This window comes from Dipodomys merriami, unplaced genomic scaffold (assembly GCF_024711535.1).
Source record: "Dipodomys merriami isolate MVZ:Mamm:240054 unplaced genomic scaffold, mDipMer1.0.p SCAF_14, whole genome shotgun sequence".
In the NCBI taxonomy this organism is placed as follows: Eukaryota; Metazoa; Chordata; class Mammalia; order Rodentia; family Heteromyidae; genus Dipodomys; species Dipodomys merriami.
The window spans coordinates 18,478,624-18,500,977 of NW_027202715.1; the positions used below are offsets into that span (position 1 = coordinate 18,478,624).

General features: G+C 46.4%; 1 protein-coding gene and 2 pseudogenes across 1 annotated transcript; 1 reads left to right on the forward strand and 2 right to left on the reverse strand.

The window, feature by feature from the left end:
- Nucleotides 1-781: 781 nt before the first annotated feature.
- LOC138825857 (crooked neck-like protein 1) lies at nt 782-9,025 on the reverse strand. The gene is given in 3 exon segments (XM_070020499.1): nt 782-895; nt 4,414-4,462; nt 7,023-9,025. Coding segments are annotated over 3 exon segments (2,166 nt in total).
- Nucleotides 4,487-5,440, forward strand: LOC138825817 (SNW domain-containing protein 1-like; annotated as a pseudogene).
- Nucleotides 9,026-11,868: 2,843 nt separating the features above from the next.
- On the reverse strand, nt 11,869-13,504 carry LOC138825752 (SNW domain-containing protein 1 pseudogene; annotated as a pseudogene).
- Between the last annotated feature and the right edge of the window lie 8,850 nt (nt 13,505-22,354).

Below are 22,354 nucleotides of genomic sequence, written 5' to 3' on the forward strand. Positions count from 1 at the left end.
TTTTTCCCCAAAAGGAGTTTTTTAGGAAAATACTATTGACTATGCATTGATATTTTTTCTCTATGGTACCTTTGGAAGAATTTGTCAGAGACACAGACTGGTATAGAATCTCAGGGACCCTCTAGATTATGTGACCCTCCAGGACTAATTCCAGCCAAGCTCTTCTGCCACTTTGTGCTTCCCTGTGGAGATTCCTCTTGAGATTGTTCTGTTCCCTTCATTGCTGACCAAATGCTGGAGTCACACTGGGAAGGAGAGGCAAACAGCCCTCACCCACTGCCAATATTTGTAGCTCTTCTCATAACCATGGGTGTTGTCCAGAGACTTGCCATGCCCGATGGGGCCTCACATCGTTCTTCAGATTCTCTCCATCAAGAAGGTCCATGAAGCCATCATCCTCATCAGACAAACTGGCTGTCACAGGTGACTGGAGTGTGAAAAGTGGAACAAAATTCCCTCGCTCACATCTCTTTCTTGTGAAGAAAGCATCCGAGCTGGGGCTGAGTTCTGCCTCTGTGAGAAGTCATCTTTACCCTCGTCTAGTCCATGGGCATACAGGCAACCATGAGATGCAGGTGTTATGAGATTCTTAAACTCAAATGCTTCTTTTCCCTTTTTTTCATCCTGGTCAATGAGCTGAAAGATATCATGTTCCAGAGAATCAGAATGGCTCCTATTCCAAGGTCCAAGGTCCAGGGTCTGTCCAAGGTCCAGGAAAATCCAGCCAGAAATCTGCATCAGTGGATTCAGAAGAGCCGGTTCCCAGAAGACTGCTGTTGTTTTACACCTCCAGTGGCTGCTCACACTCAATTCTCAGCTCATGCAACTGGTACATCCTGATCACCAGGTTGGTGACAGGGAACATTTCCCCAGTAGCAGATATGCCCACCAAGGCCTGGGCCAAGGAGTATAACACGGGTTGAGGAGGATTGCTGGCAAAAATCTGCCGTCCTACAATCCTCCGGATTACAGAGCTGAACCCTTGCCCCTCAGCCCCAGGCAATTTTTTGCTATTCCCTATTTCCAGGCTATTGCACTCATGACCTGGGTGTGTGTTTTAGTTCTTTGGAAAAACAGGATTGATATATTATTTTCTTGTCAAAATCTTTGCAGGTGCAGACAAAGAAGTGTTAAAGTATTCACCAGCAGTTAAGGAAATAAACCACTTAAACAGAACAATGTCTGTACTTATATCTGTATAAAAATAAGATAAATTTTTACAGAATTCACACTCCAGTTCTTAGAGCAATAAACAATACACAACTATAGTAAAGTACAATCATTCCTGAGTATGGTTTCCCATTAGATACTTCCCTTTCTAAAACTTCAATTAGACTTTTTCCTGGTGTACAGCCAAAGCATCTTATGCATATTTCTTGAACTTCCTATTCTGTAGTGCCTAAAAAAGATGAAACCTGTGAGAATGAGTAGGCAGTAAAAACTGGAGCGCCCTAGTTGCCAGGTAGATGCACTTGCATGATATGTTCTCTGGTTGGAAGTGAACAAAAATATTGCTCACAAACTATCGTTCATGTAATTCCATCAGGGACTACCTAGGCAGTCTGAATGAGGATTTGATCACGTTCACATTTTAAGACTTGTAAATACATAGCAATGATCATCTGGGGTGCTTGACATGCGCACAGAACCCCAGCTACTTCAGCACCCTCTGCTTCGCCTTGATAACTTGCATTTGCTGTTAATGTTGTTCTGGGCAAAGACCAGAGGGCTTGGAGTCTTTCTTCTTTACTGGTGGAAGTGGTGGAATACACTTATCACATCTCTTATCCTCCTGGGAGCTTCTGAGATTTTGGTGCAAGCTAGACTTGAAGGACCATAGTAAGGAGGTGTCTTCCTAAAGGGCAGGACTCTGGGTTGTCACTGGGTTGTCTTTGCCTAGTAGGACAAATGGTCTAAAAAGAAGTCATTCTAAGTCATGGAATTAGAAGTAGCAACACTATGATTTATCATGAGACTGAGCTGGGCTGGGGAATATACAGGTGGAGCACTTGGAGTGAAAACACGGTACCCTTGAATACTCAAAGTCCTGGCCATGAGAGACTCAGGTAGTTGAACAAGATGGCTGCCCTCAGATGGACCTGCCTCTTTCCCTAGCTACTCTACTGCTTTCTGAAAGGACTCACAGATGAAGTGCTCTAGAGGAAATGATCCCTAGGTGGGATCCATGACTTGAATGTCTTTAAAAAGCTGAACTGATACTGCTGCAACAGTGACCCTGATAAACTTCTTGAACCTGGGAGGCAGCCATCCATCCAAAGGCCAATTGCTGGCATTGGGCTGCTGTGATAGGATGAAGCCACTTGCCTTTAACAGATTCTTGCTTGGATTTTTACCCTTCTTTGTCTGACAGACACAGTCATTTTTTATAACACTCAGAACTTTCAATGTAACACTTGGTGTCACTGATTCCACATCAGTTCTGCTTGTGATGGAGAAAGTGCCTTCTTTGTACCGGTGAATCCACAGGCTGGTGCCCATGGAACCTTCTGGCATGCAGAGCATCCCAGAAGCAGCTGGCTTTGTAGAACACTGGAAAGGCTTCCAAAGCCTCCATCATGGCACCAAGGGACATTCTGCTGTGGGAGACTGTGGTACTGTCCCTGGGTGAAGCCTGTGTCCTGAGCATTCATATCAGGCAATTGCATTTCCCTCTACCAGGCTGTTCAAGCTCACACACTGCAGGAGGACAATGAACATGGTATCTCCCATGGCAACACCAGAGAACCCACCAAACAAATGACTCCCATCTTTGTGATTGCAGCTTTGCTGGTTCAGAGCTATAGCAGGAAGAATGCTTCTCTCTTCTTGATGTAGAGGCTGTCTGTGGTCTTCTGTAGCTGCAACTTTGTATAGGCAGAGGGAGCTGAGGAATCGAACCTGGGCCTCAGGCATGCAAGGCAAGCACTCTACCACTGAGCCACCTTCCCAGCCCAAACTTGACTTTTCTGAGTGAGCTTTGTTCTCTAGCTCTGAAGCCTTCTGAAGGGCTGTAGGCTATTAAACTCTTTTCTCTTAAACAACATGCAGCCTGTTTCTAATAGGGCCGGGGTGAAACATTTAATCCGCTCTGAAAGCAAGTCCTCTGGCCTTGATTAACCCACCCTCTCATTCTCTACATGTACTGGACACCACCTGTCTACTTAAACCTGTGTGTCCCTGAACTCTCTCTGTAAAACCTGGCTTACCTAGTCAACCTTCATACCTACAGATGGGCATGTGTATGCACTTATGTGCTTGTGTGTTCATGGCCATACCTTCCCTTACTTGGTCTGTCACACCTGACTATTCTCAGGAGTTGTCACTGGGATCAGCTCCCAGGCTCTCTCACTTTTTTTTCATTTTATTTGTGAACATGCTCTACAGAGGGGTTACAATTACATGGGCAGGATAATGCATACATTTCTTACCAAGCATTGCAGCCTCCTCCTTTGTTTACCCTTCCCCTCCCTTCCCAGCCTCCCCACTCCCCCCAACCCATTCCTTCCCCCCTTCCCCCCCATCAACGTTGTAAAGCTCGTTTTTGACATGACAATTTGTACTTCTCATTGTTGCAACAGGTCCACCTGAATGCTCTCTCACTTTTGACCTACAGATGGGCCACCAGGAGTTAGTGCTGCTGTCCTCTGTCCCTTATCCTGTTTCATCACTGGACCACCTTTGCCCCTCTCACTTCGATGTGGAAATGACTGGTCTTTAGCTCCTCAGACCTGGAGGTGAAAAGTGGTCCAGTCAGGTCCTCACCCCTCCCCCTTAACCCTCCTCAGACCAAATCTTTGATCAAACCCCTGTTGGTACCATGGGAACCACTAAGGGCATCAAGTCACCCATTTTAAAGTGGAACAGAACTTTTCATTCTATGCTATACTTTCAACTTCTTGTTCAGCCCCTGCCTCCTAAGACTTCTTTCCATAGACAAATATAAACATTCACAACCAAGGAACTGTTACTGCTGCTTTATACCAGTCGGGATGTCATCTCAGCCTTCTACCCCTAAAAATGAGCCCCCCCCCCTTGTCAGCAGGAAGTAGCCAGAGAAAATCAGTGGCTCTTTTCAGTTGTCAAAAGTCTAGAATGTTAGGTACGCCCATGACATTGGCCCACTCTCCTCCTCTTCTCTGCTAGAAAGGAAAGCTCAGTAGCCATTCCAGAAATCACCTGTGGGAAACAAGTAATCAATCACATCAAAGTGTCAATCCCCTGATTGAGTTTGCAAGGCCCCGGGCTTTGAGGTCACTTCCCCATCCTCTGAGGTCTTGTGCTTATCTGCCCCAGTCAGGCCTCTTCCTGCCAGAGAGAAGATCCATCAGCTCTGATGTCATTTCCACATCCGCTGTGGACACATCTCCTCCTTGCCCTTCCTATATAATTCCTCTCTCCTGCCTGTGTTCTCACTGTGCATGCATCCAACTCAGGCAGGACATCCGTTTGCTCCTGCTCTTGACTAAATCAACTCTTGCTGAAGAAGATGGCACTCGCCAGCTTTTTACCTGTACCTACTCAGCTATCTCAGAACCAACCTGAAGCAGAAGAGAAGGCAGAATCACACAGTCCATGGCAGATTTCCCTGGCCTCTTCTCGTAGAGAAACTTCCCTCATACAGATACCAAAAAGGCTGTTTATCTCACTTGCTAGAGGACTTTGATGATGCTTTTCCAGAGATCTATGTGGCCCATTATCCACTGGATAGAGATGACAAAAAAAAACAGGTCAAATGCACTGGCCATTCAGGTCGATCCTGAAGGAAGAATTCAGTACAATGCAATTGCTCAACAAAGACATTCAAAAGACAAGGTCATTTACAGTAAATATACTGACCTAGAGCCAAAGGAGGGTATGAATACCAATGATCCATACCCACAGAGACCCGGCGAAGAAGTTCTCAAGAGCTCATAGCAAAGACATGGGAGCCTTAGACAAGTATGTCCAGCAAAAGGTTGCCACAGCCATGCCAGTTCGAGCAGCTGATAAACTGGCTCCTACTCAATATATGAGATACACACCATCTCAGCAAGGAGTGGCATTTAACTCTGGAGCTTCACAGAGGCTAATACAGATGGTAGAGATGCAGACAGATCCAATGGAACCTCTGAGGTTCCGGATCAACAAGAAGATTCCCCGGGGACCACCTACTCTTCCTGCACCTGTCATGCACTCTCCAAGCCAAAAGATGACTGCCAAGGAGCAACAAGAGTGGAAGATTCCTCCTTGCATTTCCACCTGGAAAAATGCAAAGTGTTATACAATTCCATTAGACAAGCAACTGGCCGCTAGTGGAAGAGGACTTCAGATGGTACACATCAATGAGAACTTTGCCAAACTGGCTGAAATTCTCTATATTGCTGACTGGAAGGCTCTGGACACTGTGGAAAGATGGGCCCAAGTGGAGAGAAAAAGGATTCAGAATGAAAGGGAAACTTAGAGTGATGGCGCAAAAGCCAGGTAGAGGAGAGCTGGGATCAAAACCCATGTGGACAGATGATAGGGAGGCACACACGTAGGAGGGATGAGATCCAGCAGGAGAGGCAAAAAGAGAGAGGGCATGACCATTATCTTTCCTGGACAGCTGCTGGCAAGGGATCAGAACTGCAGAAAAAGGAAGAGCAGATATAACTGAAATCACTGAAGTCATTGGGGTGTCCCCAATCCTTGCAACTCAAATGAAGTTCAGTATGACCAACAGCTCTTCAACCAATCCAAGGGTATGGACAGTGCATTTGCAGGCAGAGAAGATGAAATTTACAATATGTCACAAGCTAAAAAGAAAATACTGACCTAGATAATAGCAAAAAGTTTTAAATCCTTTCTTCTGCCTTCCTCTACCATCCATTCAGAAACTAACACACCTCACCAAATCAACAGGAAATGACTTGACAGCTTACTTGATTTTATGGTCACATCCTACTTTGGGGTGATAACCTTTGTCCCTGTTGTCTATCAAATATCCATAATTTTTCGAAAACAATAACCAAAAATATATTCTTTTAAACATGCTCTATCCATGTTGTCCAGGCTGCTTCAAACTCCCAATCCCCCTACCTCAGTCTCACAAGTGCTGGGATTACAAGCAATCGCTATCAGAGCTTAAATCAAAAATCATTCTTCCTCATGTTTCCATGAGTTGACTGATCTCCCTTGGGATCTGTAGTGGGGTGGAAGTCAGGTGCATGCAGGGGCTGAAGGGTTACTAGGTCTGGACATCCACATGGCTTGCCAGTGGTGAGCAGAATCTTTGTTGGTCAGACCTCCTTAATCCAGTCAACCAGGCACAGGGAAAGGTCAGATGTGACAATTCAAGAAACAAGCCTGAGAAGTGCTTACCATGAAGACCTGTGATGGAATTAACATGGTCAACATTGGCAACAGTACTTCACATTCCTTACCTCTAGTTGGGCAGAATTGTTCCTTCTGATCTGCACTGTGACATTTTTATAGTAGCTTCTAAATAAATACATACCTACCATAGGACTTGGCAATCTCTTTCTTGGAATCAAAACAAGTATACTAAAAGTGGATGTCCATCCAAAGTCTGCAATGTGGGTGTTCCTAACAGCTTCAAGTGTCTGAGACAAATGTCCATCCCCAGTGAGTTGATTAAAAACTATACATGTACTAAGTAATACTATCAAATATACAACTGTACTTCAATATCTTCCATATGAAAACAAAGAACTACCATTTATACATATATAGGACAACGTTATCCTGCTCTTCCGAGGGAAGGTTGATAATCGCTAGTCTCCTGACCTTCTTTTTAAAGTATCCTCAGTAAGTTTAGAGAAGCTGAACCTCTGGGCCAGGTTGTTGGGTTCTCTAATGTAAGTTTCAATAAATGCAGACCACAACATGCTGCAGATAAGTAAGAGTTTATTTTATTTTATTCCTTCCAACAAGGAAAAATTTTACAAACTTTACAATATTACAAAATTTTACAACATTACAAATAAAAATATAAAACACCAAAATGTGGCAACATTTAGAGAAAGCATCCTGAGTCAGGATGCTGTTGTTTCTTCCAAAGTTTAGCCGTAGCCAGAAGTTTGAGGTTAGCTTGGCTGGCAGCTTCATCTTCTGGAAAGATGTAGTCACAGTATTCTTCCCAGCCTGCATCAGACCAGTCATCCATCTGAACCTTTCTTCTCTTCTTCACTTTCTCTGGCATGAGTCTGTCTACTCTCTCCTTATCTGATACTGTTCCAAATTCATCCTCAAAGCTTCTCCAAGATTGCAGCAACATAAGCCTCGTTACCTTTTCTTCACAGTTCCGCATGATTTTGTTAGCCTCTTCATAAATCTGTCTGCATTTAGATACACTTCTTTCTCCTGCAGACAACTCAAAGTGAGCCAAACTGATCCATACCTTGACATGCTGTGTCCGTTGGAGCAACTGTCGGTAAAGATTTCGTATTCTCTCAATTTCTCCCTGTTCCATCTCAAAGTCAATGTAGGATTTCCAAAGCACCTCTGGCATGTCTAAGCGAGGCTGGCTGATGGCTAACTCATAGATTGCCCTGGCTCTCTCCACATCACCAAGGATTGTCTCTAATTCTGCAAACTTAATCCAGGAGGTACAATTTTCAGGTGCAAATTCCAACAGCTTTGCATAAAGCTTCCGGCATCTGTCAAATTCTCGAAGCTTCACTTCCAGTTCTATGTAGCCTTAAAATAACTTGCTCTTTGGACACTTGCCTATGGAAGTCCCCAGAGCTCTTCTAGCAGATGATAAATTTCTCTGTCTTATTTCAAATTGTGCATAATAGAGCCACATTTTGGCAAATGTGAACTCTTGATGAGGAATTAATTCCAAAGAGGCTTGATACACCTGCCTTGTCCTCTCAGGATCCTTTGCCTGCAATTCTTCATAGAGTGCATAGTTGATCCAGAGGTAGATGTAACGCTTCCAGTGTCTCTTCTCCTGAATGGGTGGGACATTGGCAATGGCTCTCTCATAAACCTCTCGCACTGTGTCAGCTTCTGCATTGCTTTCCAGTAAGCGCAAGTAATCAACCCACGCATCATAATTGTGTGGGCTGGCCCTCACTTCCTCTTCATATTGGAATCTGCATTTGCTCACAATGATAGCTTCAATACCCTGCCTGTCACCTAACTTCTTCTCAAAGATGGTATAGTTTTTGAAGAGCTCTTGAGCCTCATGTGTTGGGATTCTGTCCAAGGCATACTTGTAGATGACCTGGGCCCTCTCAAATTCTTTCTGGTTTTCCTCAAATTTGGCAAAGGCAACATAGAGGTGTTCATCCTTATGTTCCTCTCCGAAGAACTCAACAGCTCTCTCATACACTTTCCGTGCGTGGGCAAAATAACCATGTTTTTCTTCAGAGTGGGCATATTTGATCCAGTTCTTCACCCGCGGGTGCACAAGAACAAAGCGTTGGTAAATGGTCCGAGCCCGCTCCACCTCTTTGTATCTCAGCTCAAAGTTAATGTAGGAGTGCCAGGCTTGCTCCTCGGGCTGCCATTCCATCCAGCGCTCAAACACCTGCCGGGCACCGGCCATGTTCCCCAACAGCTCTTCCATGTATGTGTACTTGTACCAGAACTGGCTGACTCGTGGCAGTGTTGTGATGGCACGGTCCCACACATTTCGGGTATGGTTGGCCTGGCGATTCTTCATTTCCATTTCTGCATATTTCAGCCAGAGTGTGATATTTCTATAGTCTACGTCTAAAGCACGCTCGTAGATGGATCGAGCCCTCTGAATTTCCTGGAGCCTTTCTTCCCACTGTGCGTATTTTATCCAGTTGCCAATCACAGTCCGGTTCTTCCTTAAGTTATCTTCAAAGGCCTTCCTTTTCCTCAGCTTGTAGTCACTGAATTCTTCTTCATCTGCGATCCTCTGTTGAGGTGGAGGTGGAAGGAGCTCAAGCTCTCGTTCTTTGGCCTCCCTCAGCAGTTGTTCAGCGGTGATCTGGACTAGAGCTGGAGCTTTGTTTTTGACCTTGGCCAGCTGAGGGATCCGCAGTTTCCCGACTGCGGTGGAGACCGCCATGTCTGCAGGAGATCCTGGGAGATGTCCGCACACACTGGGATCGCAGAGAGCTCTTGACACTACCAAGCTTCCCAACAACGAAGCGAGTCCGCGGGAAGAGCTGAGTGACAGGAGGGAGCAAGACCAACCTGCTCGCAGACCTGCACTGGAGGGAGGCTGGCCCAGAGACAAAGCTTAGCACCAGCCAGAGGGCTTATATAGTGCCAGGCGGGGAGGAGGCGTGGCCACAGCGGAGGCGGAAATGACCTCAGAGCTTAGGGAGCCTCTCACTGGTGGAAGCAGGCAGGGCTGGGCAGATGAGGGAGTGACTGGGCTTATCAGGGTGTGACAGGGTGGATAAGGGCATGGCTGGGCTTAGGGAGACAGGGCTGGGTGGGTGAGGGCGTGACCTCAGAGGGTGAGGTGGTGACCTCACAGCCTGGAGCCCTTTGCTAACTCTCATTCAGGAGATTGACTGAGGAGATTACTGCTTTCCAGTAGGAGAATTCTGGAAAGGCTACCATGCTGCCCTCTCCTGGAAAGGAGGAGGAGAGCAGAAGGGGAGGGAGTGGTATTATCCTGGGCACACAGAACATTCCAGCCTTTTGAAGATTCTCTGGGCTACTTCCTGCTGACACAGGGGTATCATTCTTAGGGATAGAATGCAGACATGTCATCCGAATCAGGACAAGGCAGCAGAGATGGTTCCTTGATTGTGAACGTGGATAGTCTTCTAGGGAAAGAAGACTTAGGAAACAGAGTCTGAATAAGAAAGGTGAAAGGTTAGTTTAGAAGTAGAGCGTCTGTTCCAATTTAACATGGGTAGCTTGATATCTTTAGTGGTTCACATGTTGGCAATAGACTTTTGACCAATACATAGGCTAAGGAGGAGTAGGAGCAAGATCTCATGAGATCTGACAAAGGATTCTTACTTTCCTGTGGGAAAATTGATAATCATTACTGTGCTGATCTCCCACTTAAAATGTCCTCAGAACATAGAGAGAAGCCAAATCCTCCGGGCCAGGTTGTTGGGCTCCGTTGGGTAGGGTTTGCGGAAAGGAGACGGCCACATGTTTCAGGCAGAAAGAGTTTATTATATTGTATTTTATTTTGTTCCTTCCACAAGGAAGGAATTTTATTCTGCAAGTTTACAAATAAAAATAGAACAAAGGAAAACGTGGAAACGTTAAAAATAACTTTTCCTATTTTTTTGTGAAAATACCGTACAAAGGGGTTACAATCACATGGGCAAAGTAATGAGTACATTTATTATCAAGCATTGTTGCCTCCTGCTTTGTTTCCCCTCAGCATCCCTTCCAATCTACCACTTCCCCACCCCAGCCAAAGTTGTAATGTTCGTTTTTTTTTAAAAATTTTTTTATTGTGAAAATAGTGTACAGAGGGGTTACAATTACATGGGCAATATAGTGAGTACATTTCTTATAAAGCCTCCTTATTGTAGCCTCCTCCTTTGTTTACCATTCCCATCTTTCCCATCCTCCCTCCCCACCAACCCAATCCTCCCAAAGTTCGTTTTTTTGACAAAACAACTTGTATATCTCATTGTTGCAATGGGTCCACCTGTATCCCTATTTATTCGACCTGTTTCTTCCCTTCCCCTCCACAAATTATACCAACATCAAATACAGTGAAAGCAGGGGTTATACCGTGGGGGAGGGACACACAAAGCAACAAAGAAATCATCTTATAACTATGCTAGTAAAAATTGCAAGAAAGAAAAAACATTTGAATACTCATCTTGGCGTTCATTTCACCGGACATCAATTTATGTAACCTTTTCTACTTGACTCACACATATACTAGTTATTGCAAATAAGGGAAACCATGGGACCTATGTTTCTTTGGGCCTGGCTTACTTCATTTAATATAATGTTTTCCAAGTCTTTCCTTTTCCTAACAAATGGTGCAATGTCCTTATTTCTGCTTGAGGCATAGAATTCCATTGTGTATACATACCACATTTTCTTGATCCATTCATCTACTGAGGGGCATCTGGGTTGGTTCCATATCTTCGCTATGGTAAATAATGCTGCAATAAACATAGTTGTGCTGGGAGCTTTTGTGTGGTCTTGTTGGGGAAACACTTGGGTAAATGCCCAAGGTGGGATTGCTGGGTCATAGGGGAGCTCTATGTGGAGTCTTTTGAGGAACCTCCATTCTGCTTTCCAAAGTGGTTGAACAAGTCTACACTCCCACCAACAATGCAGTAAGGGTCCCTTCTGTCCACATCCCCTCCAGCATCTGTTGTTATTAGAGTTCTTGATTATAGCTAGCCATTCTAACTGCGGTGAGGTGATCTCAAGGTTGTTTAGATTTGCATTTCTTTTATGGCTAGAGAGGTGGAGCATTTCTGCCTGTGTCTATTGGCCATCCTTCTTTCCTCTTCAGAGAAGTTTCTCTTTAAGTCTTTAGCCCACTTATTTATCAGGCAGGTGTTTCTTTGAAGATTTGTTGCTAGGGGATTTAATTTTTTGAGTTCCAGGTCTATTTTAGATATGAGACCCTTGTCTGTTGTGTGGCTAGTGAAGCTCTTCTCCCAATCCGTGGGCTTTCTATTGATCTTGCCAGCTATGTCCTGTGCCATGCCGAAGCTCTGCAATTTCATGCAGCCCCAATTGTCCAAGCTGTCTTTGATTTGTTGTGTTTCTGGGTCTCTGAAGACAATTTTGGCCTGTGCCAAGCAGACCTAGGCTATCTCCTCTTCCATCCTGTAAGATTTTCTGAGGGTCTGCTTTGACTCCGAGGTCTTTGATCCATTTGGAATGGATCCAGATCTGGGTTTTACTTTGACCCTTTGCAAAGCATATCCCCATGACTTGCATCACTAGGGTTCTGGATGAATTTCATTGAGTGGGAAGAGAGAAGTATCTACAGCTTCCTCCTCTTCTTGCCTTCATGCTCATGCTCCTCGGGTCGGCTGCTATCTGCAAGTCTTTTGGAGCCACTGTGCTGTTTAGCTTCTTGCAGAAACTTGTCCAAACCAAAAGGATCCTCCTCAAACTGCACTGGCCCTTCTCGTGCGGTCTGCCTATGTTCTGAACCGGAAAACTCTTGAACTGGAAGAAAGCTGTTGGTCTGGATTTTGGTTTTTAGGTCATCACCATCCATGTCCTTGTCCAGATTTGTCCTGGGCCTATAGATGGTCTGGGCCATGTCTTTATCACCTCTCCAGGTGAGCTCATAAATGCTATAAATGTCATCTTCTCCACCTGCAAATCCGCTGTCCATACCTTTGGACTGGTTGAAGAGCCTCTGGTCATACCAAACTTCCTTGGAGGTTCCAGGATTGGGGACACCCAGAGCAATGACTTCAGTGATATCTCGATGTTCCTTCCTCTGCGGTTTCCATCTCTTTTTAGCAGCTGCCCTGGAAAGATGCCAGTTGTGCTGTCTCTCTTTTTGCCTCTCGTGCCGGATCTCCTCCCTCCCACGGGCCTCCCCATCTTCTCTGTCCACACGGGTTTTGATGCCAGCTCTCCTCTTCCTGGCTTTTTGGGCCATTACTCTAAGTTTCTCTTCATGCTTCTCTTTTGCTTTCTGAGCCCTTTTTCTCTCCACTTGGGCCCGTGTTTCCACAGCCTCCCGAGCCTTCTGATCGGCAATGTAGAGAGCTTCGGTGAGTTTGGCAAAGTTCTCATTGATGTGTACCATCTGAAGTCCTCTTGCATCGGCGGCCAGTCGCTTGTTTAAGGGAATTGTATAACCCTTTGCATTTTTCCAGTTGGATATGCAAGGAGGAATCTTCCACTCTTGCTGCTCCTTGGCAGTCATCTTTTGGCTTGGAGAGTGCATGACAGGTGCAGGAGGAGAAGGTGGTCCCCGGGGAATCTTCTGGTTGATCCGGAACCTCGGAGGCTCCATTGGATCTGTCTGCATCTCTACCATGCGAATGAGCCTCTGTGTAGCTCCAGAGTTCAATGCCACTCCTTGCTGAGATGGTGTGTATTGCAGATACTGAGCAGGAGCCAGTTGATCAGCTGCCCGAACTGGCATGGCTGAGGCAACCTTCTGCTGCACACACTTCTCTAAGGCTACCCTTGTCTTTGCTGTGATCTCTTGAATAGCTTCTTCGCCGGGTCTCTGTGGGTCTGGGTCACCGGCATGCATCCCCTCCTGTGGCAGCAGGTCAGTATATTTGCTGTAAATGACCTTGTCTTTTGACTGACCTTGTCGAGCAACTGCATCGTACCGAATTCTTCCTTCAAGATCCACCTGAATGGCCAGCACATTTGACCTGGTTTGTTGTCCTCCCATAGCCAGTGGATACTGGGCCACATGGATCTCTGGAAAAGCACCTCCATCTCCAAAATCTTCTAGCGAGCGAGGATTCCAACCTTTTCGGCACCCATACGGGGGAGCTTCAATGCGTGAGGAGGCCAGGCAGGTCTGCCAGGAACTGTGAGATGTTGCCTTCTCTTCAGCTTCAAGTTTGTCCAGGGATAGCTGAGTAGGTGCGGGTAAAAAGCTGGTGAGTGCCATTTTCTTTGGCAAGAGTTGATTTACACAAAAGCAAGAGCAAGAAGGAGAGCACACTGCCAGCCCGCCTGAGCTGGAAACCACAGTGCAGAGAGTGAAAGTTTAGGGCAGGTGAGAGGGATTAAATAGGGGAGGGCCAGGAGGAGGTATGGTCACAGGGCATTCAGAAAGGACCTCAGAGCCTAGGGAGCCTCTGACTGGGGAAAGCAGGCCTGGCCAGGCACAACAAGGCCTGGCAGATTGGATCTGGGTGTGACCTGGTGGATGAGGGTGTGACTGGGTGGAGGAGGCCTGGACCTCAGAGCATTAGGCAGTGGCTGGCAGTCAGAGGATGAACCCTCAGAGCTGATTACTGGTGTCCAGTAGGCCATTTGTGCTAAGGCTACCGTGCTGTCCTTGTAGGGGAGGAGGAGGGAATGAGGGGAGGGGGCTATTCTCCCAGGTAGACCTTACATTCTACTGTTTCTAGTGGTGAAGGGTTTCTGATTCTCCGTGGAGACACAGGGTGTTATTTTTAGGGGCATAAGCCTGAGATGTCATCAGGGTCTGGAACAAGGCAGCAGTAAGACTTCCTTGGCTGGGAATGCCTGTTAAGTAATTTGCATGTCTCTTGAAATGTCTATTTAAGTTTTTTGTCCACTTTTAATTGTATATTCTCATGATATAGAGTTTCTACATTACAGATGTTAACCTCTCATCAGCGAGTTTGTAAATGTTTTCTTCCATTCTGTACATTTTTTATTCTGTTTCTTTTGTCATGCAGAACTGTTTCAATTCCATATAACCCCATTCATCTGTTTTTGTTTGGAGATCTTATCTTTAAAAATCCTTGCTCAGGCCAAAGATATGGAATATTCCCTGAAGTCTAATCCAAAAAACCCAAAATGCTTCTAAACCTACAATTTTTGAGTGTTCACACCATGCCAGAAATGGAAAATTCCTCTTGACCATACATGAACATGACAGGTTCTAGGGAAAATGCAGGCATACCAAACTGTACATGATGAGCTTCAGGTGTGTGTAAGGAACACACACCACTTAGATATTTCACTTTTCCCTCTTCAGATCTGGGTCATTTCCAATACACCCCATTATGTGACATCCAAAACATTTCTGACCCAAGCCTTCTGGAGAAAGATGACGCATCCTGTATGAGTCTCATTGAGTCTAATGTTACAACTCGGGAACCTATCACATGGTTTTCGATTGTCCCTCTTCTCATTCTGGGCTCATCTCACTGAGTTCTCAGTCTGTGCCACATGTCAGCAGTATACACTTCTGTTCATTTTCCATATTAAAAATAGCTTCTTTCTTGGAGCTAGGTTGAAGTAGCCCTGGATGAGGCTATGAGTAAGTCATTGCTGTCTTCTCTATGTCTTGGCCTGAGCTTCCCATTCCAGATTGTGCTTCCTACTTTGTGACCTTGTCTTTACTTAATTTTGCCTAGTTCAGCTACAGACAGTCCCCTGACCACCAGGTCTTTTTGAGGTCTATGGGAACAAGCACAATTGTAGAACTCAGACGTGTCAATCCAATAGGTCTGAACTACCTTAGTATATGCTACAGAGACAGTGGCTACCTTGGTTTTTGAGATCCTAAGTATATGTGCTAGAAAGAAGGGGACTCCAGGAATCTGTCCAGACTCTTAGCAGTTGGCCAGGAGGTGAAGTATAAGACATTGGTAAGCAAGATACAGATTCTGGCAGGTCCTTCCAACTCTCTAGGCTTGAGATCCTAATGTCTCTGGGACAAATAACTTCCAACCTTTTAACCTCTTCAGAAAGGCAGAAACAAAGAAAAACCTACAACAAAGATGTCATACTACCTATGGGTGTCTACCATCTAAGTAAGACTTGGGACTAAAGACTTGTGGCTGGGAGACAGGCTAGTTTCCTGGATGTCTGATCCCTGTCCCCTACAGATGGCAGCCACCATCTGGCTTTGCCTCAAGCCAGAGATCTTCCTGGATCTAATTTCTTCCCTGTGTTTGATGTTATTCTTTTTCCTCTCTGAGGTACATGCCCAAGACTAACACATAATCTTCCCTGAGTCCTTTCCTGTGACCTAGCCCAACTGGGAAACAAGACACCAAATACCCATTAAAGTAGCTTGCCATTTCCCAAAGCTAGACTTCCTGTGTTGGTAGTGTCAACTGTGATTTAACATTAGCCTGTTTTCCCAGTTTCCTCAGTGTTGAGGAGTTGACAATAAAGTCTAAAAATTAGCATTATCCTGTGAGGGTTACCTTCCTATGAGTAACTGACCTTGTTTTGGACAAGACCATAGGAGATAAAGGATGGCCTCTTCCTTCCTCCAGAGCATCCATTTCACATTGAGAATCCTTTCAAACAAGGCTCAAAGAAGAGATATGCATGCCTTGCTTATCAGATCAGATCCCAATTTGGATCTGATCCTCTCTGTTGACTAGCCAGGGTGGTTGTTCTCCACAAGAGAGCTCATGGTCTGTTTGACAGACAAGAGAAACACCCCTTTTCATCACCTGTCATCACCTCTTTTATGCTAGCCTTGACCGAAAGAAGCTCAGGGGCAGTGCCAGGCCTCTGGGCTCAAGACCCAGGACTGGCTTTAAAGAGAGGGAGGGGGGAAGGAGAAAGGGGGAGAGAGAAGACGAGAGGAGGGGAGGGAGAGAGAGGGGGAGAGAGAAGGGAAGAGAGGGGGAGAGAGAGGGGGAGGAAAGAAAGAAGAAACAGAAAAGAAATTGAAGTAGTTCAAGTATGTCTCCTTGGCGTCACCTGACCGCAGCCATGTTTGACTGACAATCAGTTGGCTTTTTCAGTGGTTTTCTAAGAAATGACATTTCAGCCAGCAGGTAGTTTGGCCTGGAGTCAGGCCTGGAGTCACCCCTGGAGGGTGTGGTCCTGGCCCATGTACTCCAGCTGTGGAGTGAGGCTGCCTCCTGGCAGCTGCAATGCTGGATGAGGTGGACAGTGAACCTCCTGTCAGCTCCTGTTGAGGGTGGGGGAACACTCCCAAATCTGGGGGTGGGCTCTCAGCCTAGGTCACAGGCCAGCAGCTTGAGACATAAGAGAAATAGGCAGCCTAAGTCAGGCCACCCCAAGAACTAAAAGATGGGGCCTCACCAGATCTAAGACCACAACCCTGTGGTCATTCTATGAAACCTTCTCACAGGGAGACCCTTGGAGCCAAGAGTCTCCCTGGCCTTAAGCAGGCCCTCTGGGTAGGCCTAAGCCAGACTTCCACAGTTGAATTCCATGCACAGCAAGGGCAGTTGCAACAGGATGACAACATGGGGAGTTTGTGATTTTAGCATCATCTTGAAGCTTCTCAACAACTCCAGGTTAGTAGTTTCAGTTGAAAGAAACAGAAGGAAGCCAGGTGCCAGTGGCTCACGATTGTAATCCTAGCTACTGAGGAGGCTGAGACCTGAGGATTGTGGTTCAAAGCCAACCTGGGCAAGAAATTCAGGAAACTCTTATCTCCAATAAACCACCAGAAAACCGGATTTGGCTCTGTGGGTCAAGTGGTAGAGTACTAGCTTTGAGTGAAGAGCTGAGGGACAACACTCAGAATTCAAGCCCTATGACCAACAACAACAACCACCACCAAAAAAAAAAAAAAAAAAACCAGAACTCAGAGTTCAAGCCCCATGACCAACAACAACAACCACCAAAAAAAAAAAAAAAAAAAAAAAACCCTCAGAGTTCAAGCCCCATGACCAACAACAACAACAACCAAAAAAAAAAAAAAAAAACAAACTAGAATGCGGAGCTGAGAAGGTGAAGTCGTAGGGCGCTTGTCTTGCATGCATGAGCCCCTGGGTTCGATTGCTCAGCACCACATAAGCAGAAAAAAAAGCCAAAAGTGGCACTGTGGCTCAAGCCTTGAGCTGAAGAGCTGAGGGACAGCGCCAAGGCCCAGAGTTCAGGCCCCACGACTGGACCCAAAACAACAACAACAAAAACAAGAATAAAATAAAACAGAAGGCAAAAACCCACAAAGATTCAGAAAGGTTAAGCAACTTGCCTAAAGTCATGCAGCTGATCATGTGGGAATCATAATTCAAACCTAAGCATGTGGCACTTCAAATCCCAAATGCTTCAGTGAACTGCTCTGCCCCCAAAGTGGGTTGGAGAAAGCCCTGGCATGTGGCGCTCTACAGGCTGTGGGACTGTCCCCATGTTATGGGGAACATCTGTCTCATCTGTAATCCTGGGATGGAATCGGAAGAAATCTGCTGAGATTCTCAGATTTCCCTCCTGAGCTCACCACCAAGCCATGAGGGTAGAACAGAGCAAAAGCCCACCCACTGTTCAGGAGATTTGGGGGCCTAAGCATAGCTGGGCCTTGATGATGTGGGGTCCCTGGCTCTGCAGCATTGTGGCCCTAGGGAAGTCACTCCCAGTGTGGTGCTCCTGCTTTGCTCATGGCTTGTGTAGCAGGCCTGGCACCTGTACACTCAAAGAGCACATGCGTGAAAAAGAGGAAAACACCACTGACTTCCTCATCACCACTCCATCTGTCTCGGGCTTGGTTAGCAATTGTGAAAATGAAGGGACTGCCTGGTGGCATTGATGGGATTATATTTGAGTGGGAGACACTGGTTTGCAAAGCAAGCTTGAAAAAGGAAAAGCAGCAGAAACTGAGTGCAGGCCGTGGTTTCTCTTAACTAACAGGTAAGCTAACTATTCAAATTTCTTTGTTACTGTACATATATGCCACCATAATATGAAATGTATATATTGTAAAATCTATGTGTACAACTGTGTAATATATAAAACAGCTTTCTGCATCCAAGAAATAGGTATCATTGTTGTCAATCAAAACCAAAATCAAGCTGGGCACTTGTGGCTTACACCTGTAATCCAGTTACTCAGGAGGCTCAGATCTGAGGATCACAATTTGAAGCCAGCCCAAGCAGGGAAATCTGTGAGACTCCTGATTTCATTGACAACCAGAAAGCAGGAAGTAGAGTTTTAGCCTTCAACAAAAAAGCTCAGGGACATTTCCAAACCCTGAGTTGAAGCACAAGACTACACCAGCACACACACACACACACACACACACACACACACACACACACACACACACACACAATCACCCCCAATACCACCAGCAACAGCCACCACCACCACCACAACTAAGGAAACATTAAGACATCCAGAAAATCAAGTGGACCATTCTTAGCCATTCCCCAATCCTGAAGCTATTGTGTACAGACAATCCTTGTTGATGGCCCTCCACTGGCCATCGACTCTGGAGACTTGGGAACAGTAGGTCTCAATATGGAGGCAGTAGAATAGTAATATTAGCGCCACCTGGAAACCAAGCATGTTGGGAGGCAAATTCTCCAATTCTAGCCCAGGCCTACTGAATCCAGGACTCTGGGGATGGGGCCCAGAGGGTGTGTTTTAATAAGCTCTCCAAGTGATTCTAATGCAGGCTGCAGAGTTGAGAACAGCTGATCTAGAAGAATGAGCCCAAGCGGGTCTATAAAAACCTCCTTCCCAGCAAGCCCTCAGCTCTGCTTTGTACCGGTCGCTCTAGCCAGCCATGCTGTAGGCTAAAACAAGTCTCTAGTGGAAGCTAAAGTTCTCTTTGTCTGACAGAGCAGAGGGTCTCTTGGGCTTCTGTCCACAGATTAGAAGGAGTGATTGGACTGGGAAGTAGACCGACCTGGCTGAGTCTGGAGGGGATTCCTGGCTTTTAGGGAAGCCAGGAACAAATGCAAGCTGAGGATAAATAGGGACTTTCTCTTCCATAGGGTCTGGGCCTGCTTCTCCAGAAGATGGACTTTGTCTAGGCAGGGAGAAGACAATGAGCACTTTGGCACTGGGAAAGTTCAGCCTGGCTTCAGCATGGAGTTCTGGGCACAGGCCTGAAGCAGGGGTCGTGGGGGGGGGGGGGGACGGTTGATCCTGCCAGTCCTCAGTTAAGCAACAGCTAGAGAACAAAGAATTGTGGGTGGGGGTCAAGAAATTTCCAGAGTGTGAGGTGGAGTGTAGGCTCCCACTGGTAAAAGGTGAAAGAAGAGGAGGGAGAAGGAAGTTGGAATTCTAGCAGCTTCTGGTCTGCAGAAAAGTAATGGTGGCTACTGGGTTGGCTGGAAAAGGAGCCAGGGACGTGCTGCTACCACTGATTCTGTTCAGATCTGACACCGGGCAATGTGACAAGGGACTTTCTGAGGCTGTCCGGTCTGCCTGGTGAACTTTGGGGGTTGTGAGTTTGGATGGGAGAAACAGTGTTGGCCTCAGTTACTGAAGAGAGGTCCTTTAACCCTGTCTAGTTCCCAGAAGGGCTGAATGCAACCCCAGTTACGGAGGCAATGTCATAGGCAGGACCCCGGGAAAGGCCTCTCCTAGCCCATGCTGGGATACTTTGGGCCTCTAACAAAGAGGGTTTCTTGTTTGTTTTCTAAAAGGGCTGGGCTCAAAACCAGAGGCTTGACTCGTCAGGAAGCTGGCTGTTAGATGCCAGGAATAAGCTTGTTTGCTTCTAAAGCCTTGTGGCCATCCAGCTCTGGTGCTGGAGTCTGACTTGCTTGGTAGCTCAGGGAGGTACTCTGAGCACGAGGCTTGAGTGTGGACAACCGGAGCTGTCTGTGACTCCTATCTTATCTGCCATGTGTGAGCCACTGCCCAGCAATGACAGGAAGAAGGCCAGAACCCAGAACTTGAAGGGTTCCCTGGATAGGGAGCAAGAGCGGGGAGAATGCACCCAAGCTGGACCTCAGAAGTGGGCTAACTGGAGCCAATGACAGGTCTCTTGATACAAGCATGGGTAGGGACCCACTTTGGCTTGAGGTCTCTACTGTAGCCTGACAGGTTTCTAGCTCTTAGGGGAGACCTTATACTGGCTGTGATCTCAGGGAAGGAAGGCACAAATGGCTTCAGATGTTGGAACAAGGAGCGGGAAGAACCAGAAGGGCCTAACCCTAGCTCAGGTGGAAGATACTGATGCCTCCCTCTTCAATCAGGCCGTGGTGTGGAGATGACTGAAAATGGTGACAAAGTTGAGGCTTCTCTCAAACAAGAAACCAAGGGAAGGGAGAATGGGCGAGGCCCTGTTCCCAAGAGGGCTGAGTAAGGCTAGCAGCAAGCTAAGTGTAGGCAGCTGTGTAAATGAAATTGGGTGTTTGCAAAGTGCCTGCTCTCAGTGGCGGGTGCAGAGTCCAGGTAGCCTGCCCTGGGGCTTGAGGGCTAGGCTGCGCTGCTCCAGGAAGCTAGGGGACTTGTCCTAGTCCACTCTTTTCTCTATGGTCTCAGGAAATAACATTCCCAGACTGGGGCAACTTCCTGTATGTTGCTGACAGCAAGGAATTGGTGGTTCTCTGGAAAGGTGCCATCTCCAAAGAGCCTGGTATCCCACTCTCCAAGCGCCTGCTGATGTCAGTCACCTGCTTTCCCAGCTCTGATCTTCCTTTTCAGTAAAGTACATGCCAGAGCCAACTAGCTGGGCCGGAGCTGTGCACCCTTGTGCTCTCTACACTCTCAAACTTAGAATATTCCCTTCCAACATACCTCCGTCTCTTCCCCTCCTCTCATTTCAAGTATCTGGAGATGATTTTATTTTTGGTCAATCCAGATTTCAGTGAAGCTCACTTGTTTTTCAGTTGAAACAATTCTGCTTGCAGAGCCTTTACATACCATATTTGAATGGTTTTTCAGGCCTCATTTAGTATTGGCTTATAGCCTTGAGCCCCTTGGCCTCTCTTAAATTCTTAACCTCTGACAGGTGATCTAGTAGCTATTGTGAAGGAGTCTGTTTCACTTTGGTTTGAGTTCATTTCTCATGGAGAGCTTTTGTCTGGTCCAACCACATCTATGAGGAGGGCCAGACCTCAGCCCTTGAAGCATTCAATCTCCATCCCCAGGGAACAGAAATAGAGAAGGATGAGTCTTGGGACAGAGCATCCTGAAAACAGGTCAAATGTCTTCTTGTGCAGAACCTCCATTGTTAGCAGGCAGAGGGTCACAGGAGACCAGCATGACGTTTATAAGAACTCACTGGTTTTGGATGATGATGGGAACAGGGATGGTGAATTGGGTAAAGGAGCTTCTTTGTCAAGGATTGAGGTGGGGATTTCTCACCTGTTTTTCCTTGGCTCAGAGATTTCTGACTTCAATATCTTAAAGGAAAAAAGTCACTGGAGGTAGTGGTTTCTGCCAGTCTGAAGCAAGCTAGGGCCTAATCTATTTGTGGAGGAGCAGGAGTTGAATTGGTCTTGGTCCTTTCTCCTCTGCTGTACCAAGCTACCTCCAGCTTGGGCTAGAGACAGCCACCCTCTTGTACCAGGTCAAAGTAATGCCTTCCCTGGCGGCTTTTTCTTTTCCCTTCAGTTTCTTTAGTTGTATCTCTGGGAGGGGGAGCTTGGCAACTGTGCCAAAAATCTTCAGGGCTGGAACCAGGTCTAATCTTGGACTTAAGAATTTAGTGAGGAAAGTACTGACTTACTGAGCAATGACTTTGCCCTGCTTTGTTGAGTCCCAGTAAATAGAAGCAAATCAAATACTTAGTAATGTGGACAAAAAGTCCTGTTGATAAGTACACAAACCTCTGTAGCTGCTCTGTACTGACTTCTAGCTGTGTTCCCAAGAAAGTTTCCTTTGCCTTCCTGGCAGGGTCAGAGTTTCCAAACTTTGGTTTTGTTTCGTTCCTGGGACTCTCATCTGAGCTATGATGTTGGTCAACCTAAAAGTCCTTGCTCAATTCTGGACAAAGTCTTTTCGAGCCTGTTCCTGACCTTGACTCTTCCCCCTGTCACTCTGAGGATGAGGCGATTTGCCTCTTGCTAAAGTTGATGGCTGCATGTAGGGGCAGAAGGGAAGCTCAGCCTTGAGCTCAGAGAGCTGCCAGTTACCTGACTGGGGCCAC